This window comes from Pleuronectes platessa, chromosome 11 (genome assembly GCF_947347685.1).
Source record: "Pleuronectes platessa chromosome 11, fPlePla1.1, whole genome shotgun sequence".
Lineage (NCBI taxonomy): Eukaryota > Metazoa > Chordata > Actinopteri > Pleuronectiformes > Pleuronectidae > Pleuronectes > Pleuronectes platessa.
The window spans coordinates 24,521,486-24,548,196 of record NC_070636.1 but is presented as its reverse complement, the minus strand read 5'-3'; the positions used below and the strand labels follow the sequence as shown (position 1 = coordinate 24,548,196).

Genomic DNA, 26,711 nt, shown 5'->3' with positions numbered 1-26,711 from the left:
ACACTACAATGAATGATATAAGAAATACATTGGATCTTGTGTGTGCGACTCTGGTCAGTGTGGCTGACCTGTTCCTCTGTTAATAATGCATGCAACATGATCCACCTGAGGTGGACACCTCTTGGAGCTGGAGCTTTCATCCATCATAAGTCTGTCGCAGAGCTTATGATGAGGAGTTTGACAAAAGATGAAGTGGTGCAATAAGAGAGTAAACGACCTCCCAGGTCAGACCAGCAGCCGCTGAAATATGGATGTGAACGCACCACAGGAAATACAGCAGGGTGAACTCAGCTAAGAGTGTTGTGGTGAGGCGCGGTCACGTGGGACTAGAATGAAATCGTTTATTATTTTTTGTGTTGGTCTTTCTGAACAGAAAGTGAATGGGAGGATCAATCATGGATATGCAGGGGGAAAGAGGTATTGCCAATCGAGATTTATGGCCCAATTGATTTATATGACTGAATTCAATTCAATTCAATTAAAATACTGAGGCAAGGGGGAAGCAAGCACTGTGTGCACTGGGAAAAGAACCATAAAGTGTGTGCAGTACCTGACTTGGTTAGTGAAAACAGTCAGTGTAGTGATGATGATGCAAGTAAACCACCATCCTACAGATAATGTTTGAAGTAGCTTAGTAGAAACAGATGTGTCTGCAGATGTCCCATTAGGCACGTCCATACCAACTGTGGATGCAGTCTTTACATCAGTGCACATATATCAGTTGCAGGAATTCTCTCTATGTTGATGAAAAGACATAGTCAGCATTTCTGTCAATACATTTGCGTGTCTATAAGGGATACACCCTGATCCGAGTCTGCTACCTGCCAAAGCACAGATAATGTAATGGAAGCAAATTTCCTCTCCCCAAAATTGGTTGTTGTTATTCAGGAAGAAAACATGTATTGCTGCATGACTAACATGTCTACTGTGTACCATCCATTATGTCCCTTCTTATCAGTTTATATCATTGTAAATGGACACAGGATAAAATGTCCATCGCTGAGAACAGTCTTCAGGGAATCTCCCACATCTTTTGAACCAATGCAACCTCTACGTCAAAATTAATAGAACATACAGTTTAACTGCTCTATGTAGCCTAAAAGATAAATCATATTCATTTAAAAAAATGACATTTAATCTTTCAGTCCATATCCATATCTTTGAGGTGTGACATGATGTATGTAAACAGGTTTTTTATGCAACTATGACTTAGTACCCACTTACAACTACTAGACAGCTACAGGTTTCGAGGGATAACAGAGATCTAAACTTGTAGGGATAGTAATGGACTCACGCATCAAAAAAGCATTTCAGAAGGTTTTTTTCAGTTTCTGTTTGTTCAAAACGTTAAATGGAGGCTGCCAGAGTTAAAAAACAACAACAGTGAGAGTGTGATGTGGACAGAGCATGTGGGAATATGTTTTGCAGTTATTTATATGCCCATATTAAATCTGTTTTATCCTCTCCGGCCACAACAACCATTGCCATCAATATTAGACTAGAAAATACATTTGCCCAACTTTCTGCCAATTTTTGGTGTTTAACCGTGAGATGTTTCTAAATCACTCGCACCGATTTATTTGTATGAAAGTATTAATGAAAGTATTTTCATTCACTGTTCATATTTCCTAGATATGAACAGGGTATTGAAGTGTTATTAATGTTACTGTCATTAGCTTAGCATTTATACCACCATCCGGTATCATTCAGCCAGTGAGTTCATCCAAGATTCTACCAATATTTTAGTATGTCTTAAACACTGGTTTGTAACCAAACGTACATGAATTTCCAACTACTCACATGGAAATATTCCAGTATGAATAATGCAGGCAGGGGAGTTGTGACAGCAACAACACTTTTAAGTGTCCCTCCTTAGAGAGTGTAAAGTAACTATCAGCCCTAAATACCAGGTATTGGTAGAAGAATTAATTCTTGAATATCAAATAGTTTCTGTCACACAAAACAGTTGAAATTAGTTTTGCACAGTTACCCAGATCACTCATCACACCAATCATTGACATCTTTCTAAATTAATTCCATCAAATAATAACTTTGCTGGAATTCAGTGTTGATATGAACATTTGACGTGGTAGGTGTGCGTGCATGTGTGTGTGAGACGGGGGCGGGGGTCTTTCCGGATTTTCTTTGCTGGGCATTGATTGGGGTGGGCTGGTCACAAGCGAGTGGTCTGGCAGACGATAACAGCAATCAGCAGGATGTCAGGGAGTCTATTTTCCCTCTCACTGGTCTTTATAATTGTCGGGCTCTGTGCTAGATCATTCCAATCGATCCAACAGTCTCCACATCCTTACCCTGACCATCAGCACTGCACTGTAAACATACCCTATCAAATTTAAGTGAAAACAATTCCAATATGGGCTTTGAAAAGCAAACAGCTCATTGGGATGCCAAGGATTTAAGCAATGTTCATGTTTGCTTATTTTACTCTGAATTTCTGAAAAGGAGTCACAATCTAGATAAAATGGCTTTAAATTAAATAACGGCCATTGTAGATAACAAAACTTAATTTTATTTCATGCTAATGACTGAACCACGGCTCCACCTGACTGCTGGTACTGTGTCTCTAGTTATAACAATGTCAGTGTGTCAACTAATTTAGTTTTCCTCAATAACATCTCACCAACTATGTTACTGTTTCTGTCATGTAATTTTCCACACACATTAGATGGTCCCCAGAAGATGTCTCTGACTTTGATGATCCCTGCCACCATGACTTTAATGATTTTTATGTGTTTAGTCTTTCGCTCACCGTTGCATGGTAGGCTATGACATTTTGTGAACATAGTCGTGCTCAGCAAACGATAAATCTTAATTACTTCAATAACCTGTTGACTTTTCCTGTGTTAGCTGTTTTCACTTATCTATACAAATACATCATTGACTATGTTAACATGGACACCAATACTCTATTGACCTTATCCAGAATAAGAAATTATTTCGAATATGGTGTTTACATGACCTGCTAACAGAATATTCCAATCATATTCCTGATCATTGTTACAGAGCAAATCCTGATGATTCTAGTTTTAAAACCCCAACCTAGAATTGTTTACTGTATGAGGTACATGTGTCCTCTCTACTGAGGCCGCCATGTTTTCTACAGTAGTCCAGACAGGACAAACGTAATACCTTTTGAGTTTTTATGACAACTGAAGTTTAACACAGGTTCTCTTTCATGTTTGGAAGGGGAGGGTGAAGTGAGGGGTATTCAGTTGCAACATGCAAGTTCACCTCTGGTTGTCACTAAATTGGACACTGAATTAATAAAGTATTATTGCTTATTCAGAGTATGACCATATTTAGGTTATGGTAATCAGAAAACACTGTTTACATGGCAGTTTTTATTGGAATATTGCTTTGTATGTGAATATAGTCAATGTCTGCATCGGGTTAAAATTTGGTACGGACAATCTTAATGACCTTTACCATACCCCAAGCATCCTTTAGTGCCACCTGCTGTTATTTACTTATTTTGTAACATATCCTGTCATCTACTAGAAGGACTGTGACACATTTCTAATTATAATCCAATCAAAATTAATGGTAATTATTGTTTTTCATAAGGACCATGCTGTGTGCAGGTTATGTTGTGAAAATGTTGTTTATCTACCGTCCAGTGTTAAGCGCCACTTTGAGACAAAGCACGAAAGAAGTTTCAAAGATCAGGCAGACAAGGGAGAATCAATCAAACGTGCAGTGTCCAGGTATGGGAAGCAAGCCAACTCGCTCAAAGGCTTTGGCACTACCAAACACCATGCGACTGAAGCGTGCTTTCGAAATTCTGAATATGAGTGTGGTTGGTGGGGTTAATGACAAACTTATTATCGCAATCATAATGAGATAAACATGTTTCTTTAAAGTGTTGTTTTTAGAGCTGTGAAATGATTAAAATTTTTAATCAAATTAATCACAGGTTTCTATGGATTAATCATGATTAATCACATTACCGATTTTCTCGGAATATTTTTGTGAAAACAAGATTTATGACATTTAACTTTTCTTTTGTGCTGCAACTCAACAGTTCTTCAGCAGTTATCATTGCTTTTCCATATGGAATATTAATATAATCTTCATCCTAAACAATATTCGGGCTCCTTAGCCATTGTGTGGTTGAATAAAACTTTTTTTTTTTAAATCAAACAGAAATTATTTGAGCTTCTTAGCCATAGGATGGTTGACATTTTTTATATTTTTTGTCACACAACCATTAACCACACCATGATACAATCTAATGCCTCTAAAGGCCCTCTTAGCTACTCGGTCTTTAGCCAGTTGGTGAGGCAAACTAACTTGTTCAAATTCTCTGACAGTAAAGCTGACCGCTTCTTTTGCACAATGTGTCCTGCGAGTGAGTCTGGTTTGGCGCATTCCACTTGAACGCCCCTCGCCCAACACATGCTTCGCGTTGCGGTGGTTAGGCGGGTATTGCTACGGTGAAACGATAACGTCTTCTCGCAGAGTGTGCATATCACCTTGGTTTTACTGAATGTTCGATCTTTGTTTTTTTGGAACACGATCTTCCCCTCCAGAAGGTCCTCAGGTTCATCAGAATTATCCATGTTGTTTGTTTGTTTGAATGGCAGCTGCCGTCTGACTGCATTACGCCGGGTTCACACCGGACGCGGATGCGACGCCGAAGCGAGGCGTAAGCGCAGCGCCAATCCTCTGGCTCCCATCCACTCCCATGTTAAACCGCAGCGCTGAACACACCGGAGGCTGAAGCGTAGCGTTGTGCCGCGGCTGCCTAGCGCCGTGAAGCGATCGTTTCGGCGTCGAGTCTATTTTTTCCGCTTGACGCGAGCGTATCGCGACAGGAAACACACTGAAAAATGATTTTAAACGATATAGATGACATATTTTATATGATATAAATGATCAAATATGCATCCCATACTTTGTATTCACGTTCTGTTGTCTTTGAGTTTTAATTTTACCACTTTTACCAACCACATTATTTAATGTCCCCCTCTGCCCATCCACTACAGCCACACAAGCAGTCATAGAGATAAAAAGAGAGCACGTTAGAGAAGTATAAACCAAAACGAGTCCGTCGATGCAGCTGCGTTGCCTTCCGCGGTTGCAGTCGCGGGACTATTCTGCCTTTACGCCACGCTTCGGCGTCGCTTCCGCGTCCGGTGTGAACCCGGCGTTAGAGCGGCAACTAGTGCAGAGGTGGCGGAATTGGAAGGTCCTTCTGCGCATGCGTTAAATGCGTTAAAAAAAAAAAAACGAATTAATCCTGTAATTTAATCATAACGCGTTAACGCGTTATTTTTCACAGCTCTAGTTGTTTTATATATAGCCAATAGGGATGGAATCAAATGACATGTCTGTTGGAAATATCAATGTGGTTCAATATTGTCAACAATATGGCACACAAATTAACAAGAACATTTGTATCGTATTGAATAGAAGGACATATTGCAATCATGGAAAGTGTAAAAACAAAAGTCTATATATTCGAACTTTGTCCTAGGATAATCACAGTACTAAAATGTGCAATAAGTGTCAGAGTCGAGTGTGAAGACATAAAGTAGGTCCCTGACAGATTTGTTCTTTCTTGTGTCTAGCTAAACACAACCCCAAATGAGATACACATTTTAATTGAGACAATACATTTATATTTATATCATATACAGCATTAGATAATCAAAACACTCCCCAGAATAAATCACATCGGTGGAATTTCAAATTAGATATCTTACTAAGACAAATACATTTTTTGCAGTGCAAACGTATGTAATAGCTATGTGCACGCAACTTTAATCCTGGACTAGCTCTCAATCCCCCCTTGCAGTTTGTAATGGGAAGGGTCTCAGGGTGGCAGGATGGCAGTAGTTTGATAACAGGCTATAGATGAAGCTTTGTGTCATTATAATGTTCTTGGTGTGTTTTCCATTCTCTCTCATATGGTGCAGAAAGGTTAGTAACGGAGACGCTGATGTGCTCAGTTTTTTATCTTAGTAGTGAAAGAGGAAAAGGAACGTCCGCCTATTATTACACTTTTGATAACTGTAGGATTATGGGTTTGTTGACCTTCATTTGCCTCGGCTGCTGCCTTGGCTTTACATCTCACTGTTCTTCCACAAGAGGTGAAGAAGGAGGAGAGCAAGAAATAAAGAGTAGGAGAGGGGAGGACAGGGGAAGCTGGAATTCGTCAGTGGGTGAAAAAAAAACATCCATGCATCACACTGGACAGGTCATTTGTGCTCTGCTGCATTTGAGTGTTCTTGAGATTAGGAAGTATAATAATTTCTGAAGGGCATGCTTTATGTTAATGTGACAGGCATCGCTGTATATTTCTGCTGAGGCACCGTCTTTGTGGCACTTAATTTTGCTTTAATGGAACTGTTGTGTTGGTATCAACAGCCACCTGAGAGATTTAGACCCGTTCTGAATTAACTTGTTTTTTATAGCAAGAGGACGTCCTCTGATTATTTCTTACGAGTGGAGACAAAACCAAGGACATTCCACAGGCACCTACTTTGATCCACAAAGACAAAGAGTGTAGTCTCAATATGTGGAAGAGTTTTGACAGCAAAGGTGGGATTTTACCCTCTTTTTGCAAAAGTTACTTTTTCACTGCAACGCAAACAGGAAACAGAATTATTCTACCTGCCCAGGGGCTACAGATAGGAATTAGCTGGTAGCAAAATCTGGAATAGTTTGCATGAGATGAATAGTTTGGGTTGTACCAGGTTTGTTCTCCAAGGAAGTATAGGTTTTTCTCACCAGGCGTAGTTTTTAAAAATCAATCTTTTCTTAATTTTTCATAATTTTACTGAACTGATATTTCACAGTTTGCACTTGTTCCCCTGAAAGCCGGTACCTTCTTTCAAGCCCAGATGACCAGCCAACCTTTTGAACTCCTCAAAAAATGAAAAGCGACAGAGATGGGGACTTGAAGCATCGTACATTCGGCCATGAGGCTGTTGTAGCTCCCAGCGCACATTTACCCTTAAATTGACACAAGTGGAAAAGAAACCAAGTCTTACATCATGCCTTTCTTTATTTGAAGGCTGAAATTCCAGTGGTCTGTGTTGTCCTGCTCAGGCTGTACAATTTTTTTTTGTTGATTTAGTGGGAAATTAATCAATTTGTCAATAAGTTAATTTACGGAAAACGTTTCAATAGTTTGACAGAAAGTATTTATTTTCTGAAAAGCTGAATACAGTAAGGATTTGCTGCTGTTTTTCGTTTCTGTAAAGTGAATGTTAGTTACTTCCACCCTCCATCCTGTGGCTCTGTCTCAGCCATATAAAGCCTCCTGTATTCCAACTTCAATATTTTTCCCCTGTCACTGCCTTAAACTTTAAAAAGTTGTGAGCAAGTGAGTATTGAGGGAATTCTTAATACAGAACACAAAGCGGACAACTTCACTGACTCTTCTGTGGTCTTTTGAGCAACACAGTCTTAATGCAGTTTGTCTTCTGCTCTGAGGTTTTATCTTGAATCACTCCGCTCTACTCCCCGGGCTCACAGCAAGGCAGAGGCGGAGGCAGGCCTCCACGGTTCAGTGGCCAGATCGATTTTTCGCAGCACTTGCCTGGATAACCCTGTGCTTTTCTGCAGCCTCTGATTGCCAGAGAAACTGGGGTGATGAATTGAGAGATTCTCAGCACAGCACATGTGGGTACTGTGAAGGCACCAAGACCAGAGAAATACAACACTGTCTGCTTCTGAAGAAGATGTTAGTGATTGGATTTTATTCATCTTGATGAAATGGAATCTGCACTGTGGGATAGGAGTATGGTGGTTTCTCTTGTTTGAGTGACCCAGTCTGGACTGTGGGACAGACATCTTGGTGTCTCACTAGGTTGGTGATCTCGGACACATTTAATGCAAACACAGTTTAACAAACTGTTCACATTTATAGTTTGACACTCATACTTAAAAGTTGCTTATGCTTTGTTTTGGCTTAACATTTTCATTCCATTTAACTTAGACGTTAATAACAGTGGATTTAGCTTATTGAGGTCTGCTTAAGACTCCATAACAAAACTGAAGAGCCACTTGTATACAAGTGAGATTTTACATGGTATTCCATTAAATTTGAAAAGATTGAAGCTGTAATGTTTTTAAGTGCCCGTTCACCGTAAACCTACATCATATTCTACATCAACACTTTCAGATTTTTCCATTTCTGAAATACTTTTGTCATTATGGGGTAAATAAGTGTATATAAATGAGTGTGAAGACTGGAGAAAATATATTTTTTTTGTATAAAGTTGCAATATAAAATATGAGTTTGGTTGATAGGGTTGAATAGTTCAATATCAAGAATTATAAAAGAACTAGTTTTAAATAGTTTTATACAAAAGCTTCTTGTAACATCTGAATCAGGGGTTTGTTTTGAACCGCTCCACTGTACTTTAGTGCCTCTCACCATACAGTTTGATGGTTATTGCATCAGCAGTGAAAGAGGTTATTGGTGTTTTGGGGACCAGTCAATTGCAGTTTTATGGTCTGTGTCCTAGTGTTTATATCCACTCTACATCCATGCAACAGAAAGCTCTTCTTTAGGTACAAGGTATTTTTTTCTCGGCTGGACAAAGTCCTTCTCATGTTCATGTTTATTATGTTCTGTGGCACATTCACTCCCATCCTTTTTTGTTTGTATATGTTACATTTATTCAAATTCCCTGTCTGCATCCGTGCCATGTGGAGGACCCTACATGATTCACCCAAATGATGAAAAATAAAGCTGTAAGACTGTGGCTTGCAGTCCAACAAAAGAAATCATAGAACTCCAAGCAATCAAATTAAATATGTTAATAAATCACACAATAATGATAAGACAAAAAACTGCAACATGGAAGACTTGCATCCGGGTGGTTCTGTTCTGGAGGAGAATGATTTTTTTTCAAGGGCAAAGTAGTAAATCCAGTGACTGAGCAATAATACAAAGAGGGCTAATAGGATTACTCTAGCACTGACATCCTTTCCAAGTAAAGTTGGGGCCTGTCTTCATAGTCTTTAAGTCTCTCTGCGTTTTGGTTCCCTTGGTTAGGAGCATCATGGCAAATTGATGTTATCACTTTACAATTTACTTTAACGACCTGACGAGGGGGCACAAGCTGGAGCCAATACAGTTAAACTTCAAAATTCTCCCCCACCACAGGAGTCATAATCGATTTAGCTGTGGGGTCACATCACTGACGGGATTATACCTCCATGTGAAGGTCAAAGGTGAAGGTCAATGTTATTCACTGCGTAGACATTCTGAAAATACTTTGGGCTGCTGCTGCTGGTCTTCATTCCAGATGGGACATGGACCAAACTAAACAGTCAAAGTGAATGCTAAATATATTTATTCTAAATGTGTTTGCAGTTTAGGTAGTTTGAAACACAATGATTCCAATTATGTCCGAGTGTAATTTGATGCTAAAACAGCAAGGATTGAAATGATTGACAGCTGAGACTGACTCAAGATTGGTCAAGCCTATGTAATGGGAGGACCTCGATACCGCGGCTCCTCACCACGATCACTGCTGCACAAACTCTGGCTGCAGAGGATGTAGTCTCCTAATGATTAGGTGCTGATAAGATGATGAATGGAGCGTGGATATGAGATGTCTGATGAAGCAGGAGGAGAGAACATTTTAAACTTTAAAAGCTTACAGGTGATTTGCTCACGGCCAGCGTCAGGCTGTGATTGGATGAAAAGAGAAAATAAGCCAGTGAAGCCTATAAGCAGGAACTGTTCATGTGAGTTAGAGGGCATGTGCAAGAGGAGCTGTCCTGACTGAACTTTGGCTTAGCTTCAAAATAATTTATAATTTTTTTTTTCATTGGAAACATTTTTGTAACTAGACTTAATAAATGATTTAGTGTAATCTTTGTACTGCAGAGCAGAGCCCGGTGTCGGAATCCCAGTGTTTTAATAAAGAACATGAACTTGTCTCACAATGCTGGGTTGTTTTCAAGATACTGAACTTCAAAAGTTATTGCCTTTCCACTCTTTTTTAAATTGTACCTATTCTTTGCTTCTCTCTGTCCTCATGTTGTGGAGCTGCATACATTATTCTTATCATCAGAATTAATGCCGAGAAGAAAACTGTGATACTTCACCTGGCAATTCTGAATGTGGGGAAAAAAAAGATAAACGTCACTGATCCATTAAAATACAGATTAAGCAAACATCCACTCTATAATCAGTCAGTATGTTGTTTTTTTTCAAAAAAATAATAGTATGTAATCACAAGCACAAAATTAGAGACCGTCGACTTTCAATAACACATGTACAATCATGGTTGAATATTTCCGAACTGAATGGACCATTTTTGCTTCCATTTATGCTTCTGCCTGATTTTGTGCTGGCTGCTCTCCTGTTGGTAAGAGTTACTGTGCAAAAGCTGTACTCGAAATAGCAACATGAACACTGGCCTGATTTAATTTTCAGCCATTATTCTATTACTGGCATGAGTATCAACAGCCCTCAGGCTTCTTAGCTTTGGTAATTTACTATTTTGGGAGGCTCTGAGACATTAGTTGGTGTCCACAGACACAACATGATTTGACTGTTGTGATGGCAGGTAGAGCTTAGTAAAAGCAGTAAAAACAAAGGGCGTTCCTGTCCCATCATTCTGCTGTCATTTCCCTGCTGTCATTTCCATGTTCACCTCTATCATATCTACGTACTTGTCAATTTCAAATTGAAAATTAAAGTTAGTAGCTTTCGCAAAGTAGGTTGTCTACATTCAGTTGCCATTTGACTGGTTCTTGTTTATACTAACACAATCTGAAACAGCCCTTTGACAAATTCTTACCAGGACTTGACCACTGGAAGAAAAATTCCTGTTTTGTTAGATGGTTTAAGAATACCCGGATTTAAATTCCTGGTATTATATTTGATTAATTCAGTACCTGAATGGCTTACGGTTGCAGTAGGTATTGTCTATAACTTTAAATCTGCTTTCAGACATGCAGTTAACTCTGGATAATCTCCTGAAATTATTCACAGGGGTTGCAAGTGAGAAAGCCAATGTCTGAGTCATTCTCCGGAGGTTCTCCTGTCATATGTGTTATGGAAGTTTCCTGGAAGATGATCTCTTATAAGACCAGAATGACAACCAAATTCGAGACCTAATGGTGAGACAGACCAACTCCGCTGTCAATGCGCTGTGAAAGAACGATCCCTGCAGTGGATTTCATACATTACATCCTGCCCCTGCCTGCTGTGCTACCCCTCGCCTGAACGCTCTCGAGATTTTTGTATTGCTGTGAACACGTATGAATGGAGATTGTCCTGCTGCATTGATACTGTGTGAAAGGCAAATTCTGGAGAAAGTCCAGACACAATTATAAGGACATTCTCTGGAGTACATGCCTGTAAACAGCTTAAACTACGAGTAATGTGTTTCTCACGGGGTGTGTGTCCACTGATTTCAGAAGCCTCAAACTGTTGTCGTTCAGTCTGTATTTAGTTCAAACGTCTCTCTGCTTCTGGTCACTCATAGTGCTGAGATACTGCCTGCATACACACACTCTCGCTACCCTTTGTGTGGTCCCTCTTTCACTATTATTTTATTTTTGACTCTCATTTATATTCTTCCTCTCTATGATGCACTGCGTTTTGGAGTATTGTGTCTTCACTCATTTAATTCATCTCTGTATCCAGTTCACTATCTTTACTGTCTCTGTCAACATTTGCATCAGAATGCTCACTTCTCAATTTCTATTTGCCTTAACATTCCCCCGTCCCCACCACCAGTGCTGTCCCTCCCTCTCCCTCTCTCTCCCCCTCTCTCTCTTTCTCTCTTGCTCCCTCACTCTGGCTGCAGCTCTTCTGGCTTCCAGATCGTCTGTCGTTTCACTGTTGAAGTGCGTGTGGCGAGATTGAGCGTATACTTCATAAGAAGTCTCGGAAACCAAGGGCAAATTGAAGATTTTTTTTTTTCATTTCTTGCTCCTGACCAACCGTGATTTTTTCAATGGATGCCTGTAAAGTCTTCAGAAAGTGAAATTGAAAGACAAACAAGTGGAGCATTCCGAAGTGGCAGAGAGGTGGATTAATCTGTTTCAGGACTTTTCTCTATGTAAAGTCACTTTGCAACTTGCGCAGGGATCAGACAGCGAGGATTTCTTCCTCTCTCTGTGGCTCTGAATGTGTTTCAGGAGATTGCCCGGAGAGATTTGATGAAAGAATCGGACAAGTGATGATAGGCAGAGATGTAGGACTGTGAGTAGAGTGGAGCGCATGAGGTACAGCAGTGAGCTAACAAATGGCTGCAAAGGCTGAGTCGTATGTCCTATGCAGAGCAGCAGGCAAGAGGTTCTCATTCTTCCTCTCTCTGTAGCTCTAGTCATCTTCAGGAAAGAATGTATGTTAGACAATTGTGAGATTTTTTCTCTCGGGCTCAGTTTTTTTTCTTTGTCTGTGGTTGTCTAAACTCAGTTTGCCTCCTCTCTGAGTGGTTTGGGATTAACATGTCTGGAAACACCAGGTGCTGACTGGCTGCTGCTTTATTATTATGGGGTTATCTCAATCATGAGGCCGTTGGTCTGTAGAACACTTTGTTGTACTCCGTGTCTGTTTGCATTGCTCTGCCTTCTGCCATGCGCCCCATGGGTGCTCTATATTTACGGGGTCCCATAAAAAGGACCCCTGGCTGCCAAGCCCCTGGTTCCATTGCCCTCTATCAGAAAACCTGGGTGGTATGGCTGATTCTGGGATGTATTGCCATGTCTGCTAAGCAGGGCATGTCCCTGTCGTGGAGGTCAGAGAACTCTGTGACCAGCAGATCACGGGTGGCAGCAGCTTCGTATGCTCGTGCTGAGCCACATCACCTGCATGTGATGAGGCACCGCTCCTCGCCACCCATCTCCATGTACAGGCCTTCGGCGTCACTAAAGAGTGGTCATGGTGAGTTTCAGGTCGATTTTTCAAGCTTTCTGCTCCAATTAATAAACTAACAGTATGAGAGAGAGGTGGGGTATACATGCTCTTTTGCCAGCTCACTTTTATTTTTGTCCTGTTTAATTTGTTCACCAATGTTAGTTTTGTTAAATTGTGCAATTTCTTTTTCAAGGCAAATTGTGTTCCTGACAGTAAAATAGCTGTATCCCACCAGGGAAGTGAAGGGGTCTATGTATTCAATGAAAGTGAATGGTGAACTGGATGAGATGGGCAGAAGGTCTCAGCAATAACACATTAACTCAAGTCATGATCTGGAAAATAGAAATGAAGTTCATGTATGATTTTTGATGATTTGTTCATGAATGTAGATTAAAGTTTCATATTGTGCATGTTTTTTAATTGTGAAGTAGGTGAATGGCTGCAAGCAGCTGTAGTACATCGTTTATAGCCTCTCCATTTATCTAGAGACCATAATACATGAGAAAGTGACATGTCCATATTGCGTTTTAATGTGATATAAAACATATCATGACAAACATAGGCAGTCAACCCCATACCTGACAATTTCCACCTTGGAACTGCAGTGAATAAATGACAGTGTTAAAACGAAGCTCCAATCCTGTCCCATCCCCCCAAAATGGTTTGTATGTGTGGGGGGGACCTCATGAAGATACACCCACTTGTTTCCCTGTATGTACATCCTCTGTGTGGAAATGACAGGACACCTCAAATTGCTACTGCACAGACTTTGGATCCAAATGTGTAAGATGGCTTAATTTCTTGATTGTGGGATAAAGTGGAGATGTGTCGTTCATCATACATACAGTCTATGGTACTTGTGGATACATTGGTCCAGGGTGGACAATCAAGGAAATCCAGACCAACAAATGTGTAGTCTCAAGGGGTTAACTAAAGTGATCTAAGCACCCTTAAAGTTTACAGCTATGTGAAGCTTGAAAATTCTCTCTCCGTGTTTCAAGTCTAAAACATTGATAACAATAAAATTCTGAAACATTGGCTTTATATGGTTTTGGAGATATAATCACATCCTGGATGGGCTGCTGCAGGATACATCTTTTATTGAATAGATAAAGCCACAGTCTCAAAGATTTTCATTTTAAAGAGGCAATAGACAAGCGTTTTGCCTTCATTTCACAAACATTGATTGCACTGATGACATCATCAGTGTTGAGAGGAAGTTGTTCTGTCTGCCACTGGTCACCTCCACAAAAGAAGTGGGTCTGAGTTTAGGGTGATTGTGCTCCACAGAAGCTATTGGTAGTTTTCCCCAGGTTTCAGAAATGGTGGAATAAGTGTAATTCTAGAAACTCTACCTGAAAAAGAAGAGCTCCATTGTCACAGGAGGCAAAGGAATCAAAGAGGGCAAAGACAGAGGTTGGTACAATCTGAATCTTGGACGGGCCTTCCACAGATGATTCATTCATTGAACCTGGCTCTGCTCCACTATCAAACCTTGTGGACAAACGTTGCTTGCGCAAATATCTTGGGTAACAGCATCATATGTCCCCCCCCCACCCATCTGCCTCAGAAGCTGAACCACTTCTGAGACATGAGCAGTGCACCCTCTTTCTAAACTTTTGAAACAGGTTTTATCTACCTAAAGGGCCTTATATCTATTTGCTGGGAGGATTTTTCATGTTGCCCTGCCCAAACTCATTCTCATTTTGGCAAGCAGAATGAGGGTTTCAACCAATATCTGGCCAGTTTTAAGATTAAGATGCATTTATTCATCCCAAACACATGCACAGTCATGCAAAGGCACACTCATGCAGGTAGGGAAATTTAATCTCTGCTTTTGACCCATCTTGTGCAGTACACACAGAGCAGTGAGCAGCCGCGTACAGGCGCTCGGGGAGCAGATGTTGGGGGAGTAAGGTGCCTTGCTCAGGGGCACTAGACAGGGTAGGGAGACTCTTGGATTTTTGGACAGATCAATCCAGGTTCGTCTTTTGTTGTCTCTCCGTGGAGTCGAACCAGAGACGAACCAGAGACCTTCTCTGCCCATAGTCCAAGTTTCTGCCACTAGACCACCGCCTCTCCCGGTGAATGGATTGGAAATGTCTCTGGTTGGTTTTCTAGCGCTGAGTGTTTTATCTTGCCTTTTATTTTTATGTTTCTGTGATTTTAATGGGACACTTATTGATGTAATCTTTGTAGCCATAATTGTTTCCCAGAGAACAGCTGGTAGACAGGTTAGGTATGTGTGGATGGGGTTGAGAAATGTACTCAGAATTGCACATGCTGTACTTTTAGTACTCCTGTTTGTGTGTGCATGTGTCATAGGGACACGGACAAGGTAATGACGACTACCTCTTACTCACAGCCAGCCTATGTTGGGTTATATATTTTATCATATCTGCTCAACAGTCAGCTGCTCAACAGTCTTTTTCACAAGAGTCTCTCACACCCATCTAAGCAATCCTGAGTGTGTGTGTGTGTGTGTGTGTGTGTGTGTGTGTGTTTGTGTGTGTTTGTGTATTTCTGAGACTGCTCAGCCGGGACTCCACCCTTTGCCGTGATGTGGAACATCCATGTATAATGTGTTATATCAGTATGTCAGTAGCTATGTTAGTAATACACACAGCTTTGCAAGGGTAAAGCGGCTAATGCATTCTCTGGCAGGGGTTGTGATATCACATTCTGCTGCACTGCACAGTTCACTTCATTGCAGATTCAAAATGTTGTGTAAATGACCAAGTGAGCAGCTGACATGTTGAGGAAAACTATATTTAATCACTGTATTCAAACAGCATGCTGTTTAACCAAGGTGGTATGGTTATAATCATAACGGTGCCCGTTTAGTCTCTCCTGCAATAACATAGTTTCGATTCTCCCTAAGTAACATTCATTACCACAGCCTTAATGGGCAAAACACAGCTGCACATTGCTTCTATCACTGAATCTTAATTTTAAAATACTGTGCATTGAAGTAGAGGGAAGCTCTGTGATCGTGGCTTGACATTGTTATATGCTGTTGCAACAGCAGTCTATAGAAAACCTACAGGACTGCTGGCGGGAGAGAGGAGAGGGACAGATGGCTGGATCTCCTTCTCACAGACTTTGAAGTTTGCAGTGAAACAACCACCAGTTTACCAAGAAATAAAAGCCACAAGCTTTTAAAATGTCCAGGCTGTATATGCACAAAGTTAAGCTTCTTTGGTTTGACTGACAACCTGTCGCTGTGTTGGTGTGTGTTACTGTTTTTGACTGCACTGTCTGTCCTTTGTTAGCTACTGTTGTCCCTCCAGAAGATATTTGAAGTTGATTAATTATGGGGCAACAAGTTTGCATCGGCACTATCACCCCTGTCACAGTGGTGCAGTTCAAATCTTTGCACAAAGTACCACTAAGCATTAGTTGTGTACAAAAACTGAAATTTTTTCTGTTGAAGTTGTTGTGGTTATTTTGTAGATGGTATCGATTTATGTGGACAGAGAGCTGATGTTACTCTTCCCTTCAAATGGTTTTAATGGCCCTTTAGTGAAAGCCCTAGCAGGCACCAACACCTAAATCCTAAACTATGGAGTGAGGCTGAAACACTTAACAACCTAGTAAAAGAAATGGCAGTGGAAGAAAAAAAAATTGTAGGCACCTTGCAATTGCCTTAACATGAAACACATCTATTCTGAAGAGTAAAGGCAAATATTTGGTTCTGGCAACAGAAAAGGGGAAACACCACCGAGAGCAAATACTCTGGGAGCTACACTAAGGAGAAACAGAAATGGGTTTTTAAATCAAATAGGAAACATAGAAGGACCAAGGCTTCCTCCTTGTGGTGCACCTAAGTTCATAATAATAGGGAAAGAGTGGGTATCTCCCATCTATGTTTGGGGACAGATAGAAGATAGATAGAAATCATGGGTGACCCATAAAATACAAATGTCATAGCATGATGGACCTGATCACAGAGCTGCAATCGTTTAATAAAAGGAAGAACCATATGGAATCCCTCCCCTCAAGATGTTGAAGATGTGCCTAGGTAAGCTGTGTATGTTGAAGAGATAGAATTGAAACAAATATTTGCTGGGAATCTTTTGTTCAAAACTCTGCACCACAAGCAAACCCTTGATCCTGCTCTCTTCCAGCTCAGTGGATCCATTCACCCTCTCATCATCTCTGTTTAAACAAACACAAGTGTAGCGGATTGTGCAGGGCAACCTGTACCACTGACCTTGCCACTGTGGCTCTGATGAGCATCACATCCGCAGCATTTACAACGTGGCGTCAGACCCTGACTGCAGTACGACAACACAATCACGACACAGTTCTGCAATGTACTCCACTTCCTAAGGGACAGAGGCATCAGCCGAGGTCCATGTTCATCTTTCAGCTTTTGCATGCTGTTAGCCACATGGAGAACAGTTGGAGGGGTGGGCGAGTTTTGGAGCATGCAACAAAAACTGTTACACCCACGCAGTATTAGCATATTGTAGAGATGTGTAAACAGTTTTCCAGCAGTCACAAGGGGGAGGCTATGTTTTCATGAAGGCCCTAATTAGTACAGGCTAAAGCAGCTTGGTGTAAAGAGGAAAATTTGTTCCAGGCTCTGGCAACTGAGTGCCATTGTGCCTGGTGTTATCTGCCCGCAGAAAACAGCATGCACATCCGCCAGGGCCTGCTTATTAGCATTAGCTCGTCTGTGTGTGTGTGTATGTAGGTGTGAATTTCTGGGTGCAAACTTAAGTGTGTTTGTGCGCAAGCATTGGTTGCATTGGCTTCTGGTGGAATCATGGGAGGTACAGTATATTAACGCACAATCCCATGTACCCCAACACACATGCTTGCACATCCACACACACAAACTCGCTGCCTCCCAGCGTAGCAGCAGTCATATGGGCCAGCATATGGCAAGACAAAAAACATGTTGTGGCCAAAATACAGAATGATACACTCACTCAACTCGGTGGGTGCAATGAAGCATTGACGTATTTCACTTAAATAAATGGTTAGAAATAAACCTGTTATACAACATGTCCGTATTTTGGCCTCTGTTGTCCTACTGGCCAAAGCAGAACACCAAACATATTTGCATTAGTTATGTTGACCTCTATTTACATGCATTAAAGTGAAAATCTATTACTCACACATTCCAAGTTGAATCTTTCTCAGGACGTTTTTTATTATTACTCTCATGTCCAGACTCACTCCTCAGAGAAAAAGAAAGGCCCGTGCTATATAGAATAATTATCCATCATTAATCAACTATTCTCTTACTGGCAGCAATTCCATAATCAGATGGTAGATAAGCATAACATGAATATGGCGTAAGATGTTTAGCCCATAGTTGTCAATTAAAGTTAATTAATTTTCCTTAATCTTGCTAATTTGTGTTAAAATCTTGCTGTGTTGTGTAACTTAATTTTTCTTTTGAATTTGCTGCGATCTGTGACGCTCTATAAATCAAAATTTGTTGTATTATTTTTATTAAATATCTATTTAATAGGGTTTTACATTTAACATATAATAAATAGTCCTCTCATATACTTTTATCAGGGAAAGATGAAATACAAGATATTAACATATATTTGATGATATATGTGAATGCACTTGTTTCCTAAATTAACACTTGGTTTGCTTTATTAAACATATGCATTACAGAAATTCATATCAAAAACTGGATTTTTATACAAACAATAGACTGTGAAGAATACAAACATATCATGTGGGTCTGGTCGGTCAAAAGTCACGTTCAGTGGAAACAGGCAAAGACTAATTTCACTTTCCATTTTATTCTGTTGAATGACGCTTCTCTGTGAAGAAGCATTTTTGAACATGTTCAGACTTCTGTGAGACATCGTCATGACGTCCCTGATCATATGACATTGAGTGATGGAGAATCATTCTCTGATCAATAAAAAAATGTATCTTCTTTCTCTATCATTCATGGAGAAATCTTTGAACATGTGTTTTGTTGCACTTGGCATTTGACTGATCACCTCTAACAGTTAATTAAATACTCAAACAATATGGCAAACACACTTCTTTAATAGAGAGGGTTATTAACATTAATATCAGTCCACAAATAGTGTAGCATCATGTGAATAATAATAACTTTAAGAGGGAATTTTAGTGTTTTATTGTTAGGTATTTTCTGTATGAGATAGAGTTTAAATAACCCATAGAGACAGGTGAACAGAATAAATATGTTAGCATTTTCCCCTCCTGCGAAGTTGAGCGGCAAAGAAGATAATTTCTATTACCAATAATTGTCATTGACTCGGTAAGAGTCTCATTCAAAGCTGGACAAAATCCTAGAAACATTTCCTCTGTGCCTTCTGCTGCTGATCCGGGTAGATGGACTGAAAAAGGCAAAATCAGGCAGAAGCAAATATTGTTGTGGTGCAGTGCTGGGTCCTGTTACCACAGTGTCCTGTTGTTCCCATATGGGGAGTCATGTTGATACTGCTTCAGACTGAATGGTGTGTGGGTGGCAGCAGCACTGTCTCTAAAAAGGAAGCTTCTGTAAAACTGAACTGCAACAGCGAAAACACTTCATAGATGTGACCAGATCACATTTTCCATCAACATTAATGAGTTTATGTTGTGAAATAACATATTTTGGCAGGTTGCAACTACTTTGATAATGAGTATCAGCCTAATGTTCACAGATTGCTGTTTGTTTCAGCCAAAAAAACATGACACCTTGTAATAATCATCTGCCATATCTACAGTGTCTATGGAACCTTTTTAATAGTGAAATCTAGGCCTCTATTAAACTGGGTTAATTCAGACAAAAAGTTCACGTTCACTCCGTCTTTATTTATCATCAATGCAGCAAACAGTTTATTTGTGTTTTAAAAGCATTCAACCGTTTGGGTGCCTTTTTAAAGATATAGGCTTGCAACTACTAATTGTTTTCATTAATGATAACTTTGTCATTCCATCTATCTATAAAAGACAAAAGGTATAGAAAAATACCTATTAATATTTTCCAGAACCTCTTTGAATTCTACTCAAAGGTCCAAGCAAATACATTTTTTAAGGTCTACAATGGTGATTTTTTTTTTTTTCTTGAACTTTATCTTTACTTTAAATGACTAATCCATTACAACGCTGTTGTAACGTCTGTGTCTGGGATTTTGTAATTGGAAAACGGTGGTTATTTTGTATTATTTCTGTGTATGTTGTACCATCAAAACTCACATCTTTTTTACTTGGTCCTCCAATAATGTGATTGGGAGAGAGGCAACTCTATTTATTTTTGCAGCTCAACAACCAATCATTAGATGATCAGTATTTTATGTGCTCAGACAATTTTACACTAACTTGTAAGTCTAGTTATTATTATCATGTCCAACTATACCTTGAATAAAAGTTTAAAATAACAATTTTTTTAGCACATAAATGGCCCTTACTTATAGCACTTTGTAGTTTGGCTTTCTTGAAGAACTGTACTTTCTTGATTCTTGTTGTTCAGGGTTTGTACCCTCATGGTTGAATACACTTATTGTAAGTCACTTTGGATAAAAGCGTCAGCTAAATGACATGTAATCATTGTTACAATGTCATAAACCTGTTTGTTACTAATATTTTATTCAACTTGATTTGAGTTTTCTTGGTTTTTAAATCCACACGTCCTCCTTCTTTTCTGTTCAGCTGGGACAACGTACATCTTCGGCAAAGGAGGAGGCCTCATTACATTCAAGTGGCCGGCCAATGAGAGACCGAGCACCAGGACCGACAGGCTGACTGTTGGATTCAGCAGCTCCCTGAAAGACGGCATCCTGGTTCGGATTGACAGCGCTCCTGGTCTGGGGGATTATCTCATGCTGCACATAGTAAGTTCTCATACATTCTGCTTGTATCATTTGTGTCTGGCACTTTCTCACCTTTCCTTTGTTTTATTTTTCCAACGTTTGTCCTGTTGCTGTTTGGTGCACCTAGTGTGTGTGCTGGGAGTGTCACGTGACTCCAAGGCATTTGCTGTGTTAAACTGAGAGGATGGAGTGTCAGCCGTTCTAAACAGCAGCAGAGAAAAGTGGTGAAGGAATAGAAGCACTTTGTTCAGCAGTGACTTTAGGATTTGAAATACTCCTCAGGCTTTAAGGATGGAGAAGTCCATACTGGTTATCCTGTAAGGTCGAAGGGGGGCTGGAACAAATGTCAGCTGACATTGGGTGAGAGGCGGGAGGACGGAATGTGCCACAGAAACTAAAATATCTGAACATGTGTGGTATTTTCCACTTTGTGTCCCAGAGTGCTTCAATTACATATTGAATGTTCACTGTGTTCATACCTGTAGAAGAGAAAACATAGGGGAAGAACAGTAGAATTAATCACAATGTAACTTGTTGATTACACAAATTAAGACAAATATGTATTTAATGTATCTTTTTTAATTGTTTGAATATGCAAATTATGTATTATCTAATAAAGAATGCATTTTTTTTATTTTTAGAAAGCTGACATTGGAAAAAGTCAGGTTTCTAAATTCTTATTTTATTTTGCTGACACATTGGAGCCAAAGGTTTTAAGTCTGGTGCTATCTGGTCTGACTTAAATTTTTATAACTATGTGTTCCTATGGATTGCAAATATATATCACCACTGTATATTGTAAGTTGAAAGAACTTCATCTTTAACTTAAAATGTTAAGTTACTTCAACTTAAATGCGAATTGGTTGAGTTAACTCAAACATTATTGCATTATTGCATTTAATGTAAAATATTACGTTAACAGTTTTGTCTGCCAACATTGACAAAACTACTTGATTACTAAAACAAAATGTACTAACACATTTAGGAGAAAAAATGCGGCAGTGAACAGGTGCATCATGATTGAAAGGTAAATGGGATAAAACCAAATTAAATAAAACTGGCTTGTGGTCAGACACACATACATCCTTTATTCCAATGTTCTTGGGGCTGAGACCGTTAAAAAGGACAAGATCAAGTGTGTAACATTTGAATGAGTGAGGTTTAATGATTCCAGTGTCACTATAAAATCTGTAATAAGACATGAGGATTTTACCAAATTTTGGTACAAAATGTGATAAATGCTCCGCAAACTCTTCAATAAAAACACTATCAGGCTTTGACGGTCTATGGATATTAAAATTTGTTTTGGGTTTATGCAGGTAATTATAAAACCAAGATGAAAAATGGGATTACATAAAAAAAAAATCTATGAAATTTTATAGCAACAGCTGTTGCTGTTTATTTATTGTTGACTTTTAGCAAGCAAGGCATCTCCCCTCCTCTGCCTGACAGCCAGGGTAGATGGAGGTGTTTAAAATCAGGAGGAATTGCTTCAATAAGAGAACTATAGTGTCCTTTGGAAAGCCAAGTTTCTGTGATGATAAAAAAGTCAAAATTATTAAAAGTTATAAAATCATGGCATAACATGGGATCTGATATTTAAAAGAGCAAATTTTACTGGAGTGGAACTAAAAGAGGGGGGGTAAAAGATGTTGTCAAGATACTTGAAATTGTTATGAATTGCACCAGAGGGCTGTGATTGTGAGTGTGCTGCAGGGTGAGGGGTAATGAAGGTGATTACAAGAGTTGAAGGGAGTGTTGTAATAGAGATCAGATTTTCGTGACAGGCGCCAGATTGTTTTATCTCAAAGTCCCTTTGGCAGTTTACAGAGATTATCAGAATTTTTGAGTTATCTGTTTGGTCTGTATAGTCAATGTGGATCCAATCAGATAGGGACAGGGACCTGATGGACATCTGGTCATTTCCGGTCACTACAGTTGACAGGTTGTCAGATTTTATAATTCCGTGTGGTGTGTTCAAGCAGATGAGTCCATTCACCAAATAAGCAGACATCATCCAAGCTCCTGCTCTGTTTGGATGAAGACCATCTGGATCAAAAAGTTCCACCCGTTACCAGGAATTCAGATTGTCCATGAGAGGCACACCACGAGCAGCACAGGCAAAGGACAGCCAGGTGTTCAGGCTAATCAGCCAATACCTGGCCATGTGTGGGAATCGGTCTGGAGATGAGGATCTTACGTTTTAGGGAACTGAGGATATTAAACAGGTGGACAAAGTCCTGTTTTAATAGTTCAGAATCCTGCTTGGGAATGTTATTTGTGATGACATGAACGATAACTCGTTCAGCATTGGGGAGGGATTTTATTACTTCTGGAACTATGTTTTTGATATCACACACTTTGGATCTGGGGAAACAAAGAGTAAGACCCTTACATTTCTAAATATGGAATCACCGATTATTAAGGTTGTGGGAGGCTTATGGGGGTGTTGCGAAGGAGCGTCATTTGCAACAGCCCGTTAGTTTGTAGCTAATACTTGGGTTCCCACTGAGTGGTTTACCCCGACTCCACGAGGGAGCAGCATCACTAGAGCCTAAGCCAGGAGCACCAGCGCCGATGGAAGAGCATGACCTGCAGCCGGGAGCGTCTCTGCTCGAGGTGGAGCTGGAGCCAGGGTGCAGTTGGTGGAGTAGCCCCCCTCCTAAGTTGGATGATGTAGGAGGGATCTGGCCTCAGGTGCGGAGGTGAAGGAGAGAAGACGTCCACCGGGTGGCGATGCACTACCAGCAAGTCTTGCGTGGTCACGGGGGACTGACAGGCCATAGGGGGGAATTCCTGAAAATCCAGGAGGTCAACTTTATTTCCGAGTTCGGTTACCCTGATGTTGTTTTGAGCTTCAAACCCGCCTGCTGCTGTGCTTACTCCTGCACACCACGGACCAACCTTCAGTGGGCTCAACACGTGGTGTAGAGCTGGCTGAGGCCTTGGGTTTAGTTCTCAAGACGATCCAGTGATAAGTAGCCTATTTAGAAATGTATGAATACTAATGCACAGGAATATTGGCGATAAGGGATAATCGAGCAAAGCTTTGAGCTAAAGGCCAATTAATTTATTCTTGCAGTTGTTCTCCTTCTTCTTGTCCAATAGACATGAACACATTTGTTTTTTCAAAGTATGTTACTTATTCAACAGAAAGAGTAAAACAGACTTTCAGTATAAATAATTCATGAGGGTGTCTATGCTGCGCTTACACTGCCTAAAGTAAGCAGGACTTTGAAGAGATGTGAGTGTGCGTTTGTGCCTTGGAGTAGGTTCTGAGCAGAGGGAAAACAAATACACTTAATTGAATGTGATGTTTTTCTTTCTATTGGTGCATTTATATTTATCATCGGTGGCCTGTTACTGTCGTGCAGTGATTTGCAGCTTCGGTTTTGTCCTTTTGCCTTCTCAGACCAGTTGCAGCTCTACACCTACAGTATATTCAGTTAGTTGTGTTCTTTAGAAATGGTCCAGAATTGATTTCTAAAAAACTGGAGCAGATTCAACTAAAAATCGGTACGGGTTGAGTTTTGCTGGTCTGCTTCTCGTCCAGATTTGCAAACTAGACCTATAAATTATTCTGGCACTGATATTAAAAAAGTGTCCTCTCCTGTATTGAAAACATATATACCAACATCTTGTTTGGGACATATAGGATGGATCATTTTGAGATGTTGAGCTGTACAGTGCTCACACTGGTATAACACTTTTCTTTGGTGCCAGGACATAATTTATTTCAAACGGAATTCACCCTGGTGCTGGCACTGCCTGGGGGGAACATTTTATAGAATTCAACTTTGACATGAACTGTGTTCAAGTAAAAAAACAGTTCGTGTTATATTTTACAACTTCGAAAATAGAAAGAAAGCGCTTGAAATAAGAAGTTTTGTTTTTATCTCCAGCTCCTCTTATTCAGTTGTCTAAATGTAATCACAGCCAATATGTACAGATGTGAAACATGCTGGGTGCAGCAGTAATTAAGTATTATTTCACAAGAATTTAAAAAACTATAAAATATAGTGTGAGGGATAAGGAAATCATCCCCTTGACTAAGTTAGTTTAAAAAAACAACAACATTTTATACGTTTTATTTTGGGAGCCCTAGGTCTGGGGATGTGTTTTCTCAGAGTGCACATTTAAGAATGTAGCCACAGGACTCAAGCAGATGCCGATTGCCTTATTAGGATGACCCAAGTGGTAAAGGAGCAGAAAAGGCAGTGGGTCTTGGCCATTAAGTTTGGCTTTTCTTTGGAATATCTTCGGAACACATATCAAATTGTGTGTAAATTTCATGTCAAGGATGATTACTAAATAACCCTACATTCCACAACCTTACACATATGTTTCACTGTTTATAATAAACAATTGTGTTCTCTCATTTCAGCAACAAGGGAAAATTGGAGTGACGTTCAACATTGGCACCGTGGATATCAGTGTGCAAGAAAGCGGTACCACAGTGAATGATGGGAAGTATCATGTTGTCCGTTTTACCAGGAATGGTGGGAATGCTACACTGCAGGTGGACAACTGGTCCATCAATGAACACTTTCCAACAGGTATAACACTAATTCATCAAACTAATCTAAAACTAAGCACCTAAGTAAATATATACAAAAGATTGTCAGTTAATGGTGAAAACCAAATTATAATGATTACTATCCACAAGATTTGATATGGCAACAGGATCATGTCATTATGAGTTAGTTGAGAAGGTCACTGGACAGGATGTGCATACACAACATAATTCAATGTTTTTGTTCTTGTATTTAACTTGTGCATGAGCATCTACTTTGCGTGAGCACCTGATGGAATATATCTGTCGGTTGTCAAAACTCTTTTTCTGTGCTATGAGACACGTTACTAATTCCAGGGTTGTCATTATTCAAAATAGCCTGCTATACATACACTTTCATACAACAAATTATTCACTGTCTTCAGCTAAAATAAGTGTATTGTCCAATTGTGGCTTAAGAAAAAAAAAAGCCAATAACTGAGCTTTTATCAAGTGGACTAGATGGGTATATCAAATGTTGCATCTAGGTGTCTCATTTTAGACAGCAATTGCTCCCAAGTGAAACATTTAGAGACTTAGAACTAACCAATGAGAGCATAGAGACTGCAGTCCACTTGTTGGCAGTAATGCCCCTTAAGCTGCGGGCGGCTGTGGCTGAGGGGTGGAGTGGTCGTCCTCCAACCTGAAGGTCGGCAGTTCGATCCTCAGTCTGACCCATCTGCATGCCGAAGTATCCTTGGGCAACATGCTGAACCCTGAATGGCCCCCCATAGAATAACAAAGTGCTGCGGATAAATGCACTGTATGAATGTGTGTGTGAATGGGTGAATGTAAAATTGTACTGTAAAGAGCTTTGAGTGGTCATCAAGACTAGAAAATACAAAAGCATTTACCATTTGAAGCTGACTGCCAATGTGTTTAGAGAGTGAATTGGCACTGCAATGATGCATTGTGAATTTATTTCTCACAACGACCAATCAACTGAAATGTTGCTGTGTTGACACAGCTACATTTTTCTCTAGGAGTCGGTCAGCCATGTCTCCTCTCGTCCTCGCCATTTTATCAAGGAACTTTCTCCACTGTCAACTCTTCTCCCTTCCCTCTATTGAAATATTATCTCCCCGATGATGCCAACCTAAGTCAATAATTGGCATCAGACCCTATGTATTTTCTTGGTCTCTTTATAAACAAACTACACAGTATATTAATCATATTGTCGTATTACTCATTAACAAAGACATACAGGTTGAATTTGGCACTGTTGGCATAGATTGTTAATTTAGGCTCCTTTTTAAGTTGGTATAAAATCTCATAATGACACATTTTAAGCGACAAACTCAGGGACAGAATAACCTGTAGGGTTGGGCTTAGTTGGTTTTCTCTTGGGCTTGGGCAGTTTCAGCCTGATCGTGCTCTACTCCAAACTACTGTGATGTCCACTGAAGCATTTCACTTCTCCTCCAGCCTGATGTGTCATTCTGAGAACAGGATAATAGGAAAGTTCTCTTAGACTCACCGTGTCTCTTCTCACTTTAGATTC

At 40.0% G+C, this 26,711-nt stretch overlaps 1 protein-coding gene across 1 annotated transcript in view; it reads left to right on the top strand.

Annotated features, from left to right (window-relative positions):
• The window catches only part of nrxn3a (neurexin 3a), a 174,826-nt gene that overhangs the window by 131,945 nt on the left and 16,170 nt on the right, over positions 1 to 26,711 (top strand). The window contains exons 18-19 of the mRNA XM_053435201.1: positions 20,498 to 20,679; positions 25,043 to 25,214. Coding sequence (XP_053291176.1) covers positions 20,498 to 20,679; positions 25,043 to 25,214 — 354 coding nt within the window. The remainder of the gene's footprint in view (positions 1 to 20,497; positions 20,680 to 25,042; positions 25,215 to 26,711) is intronic.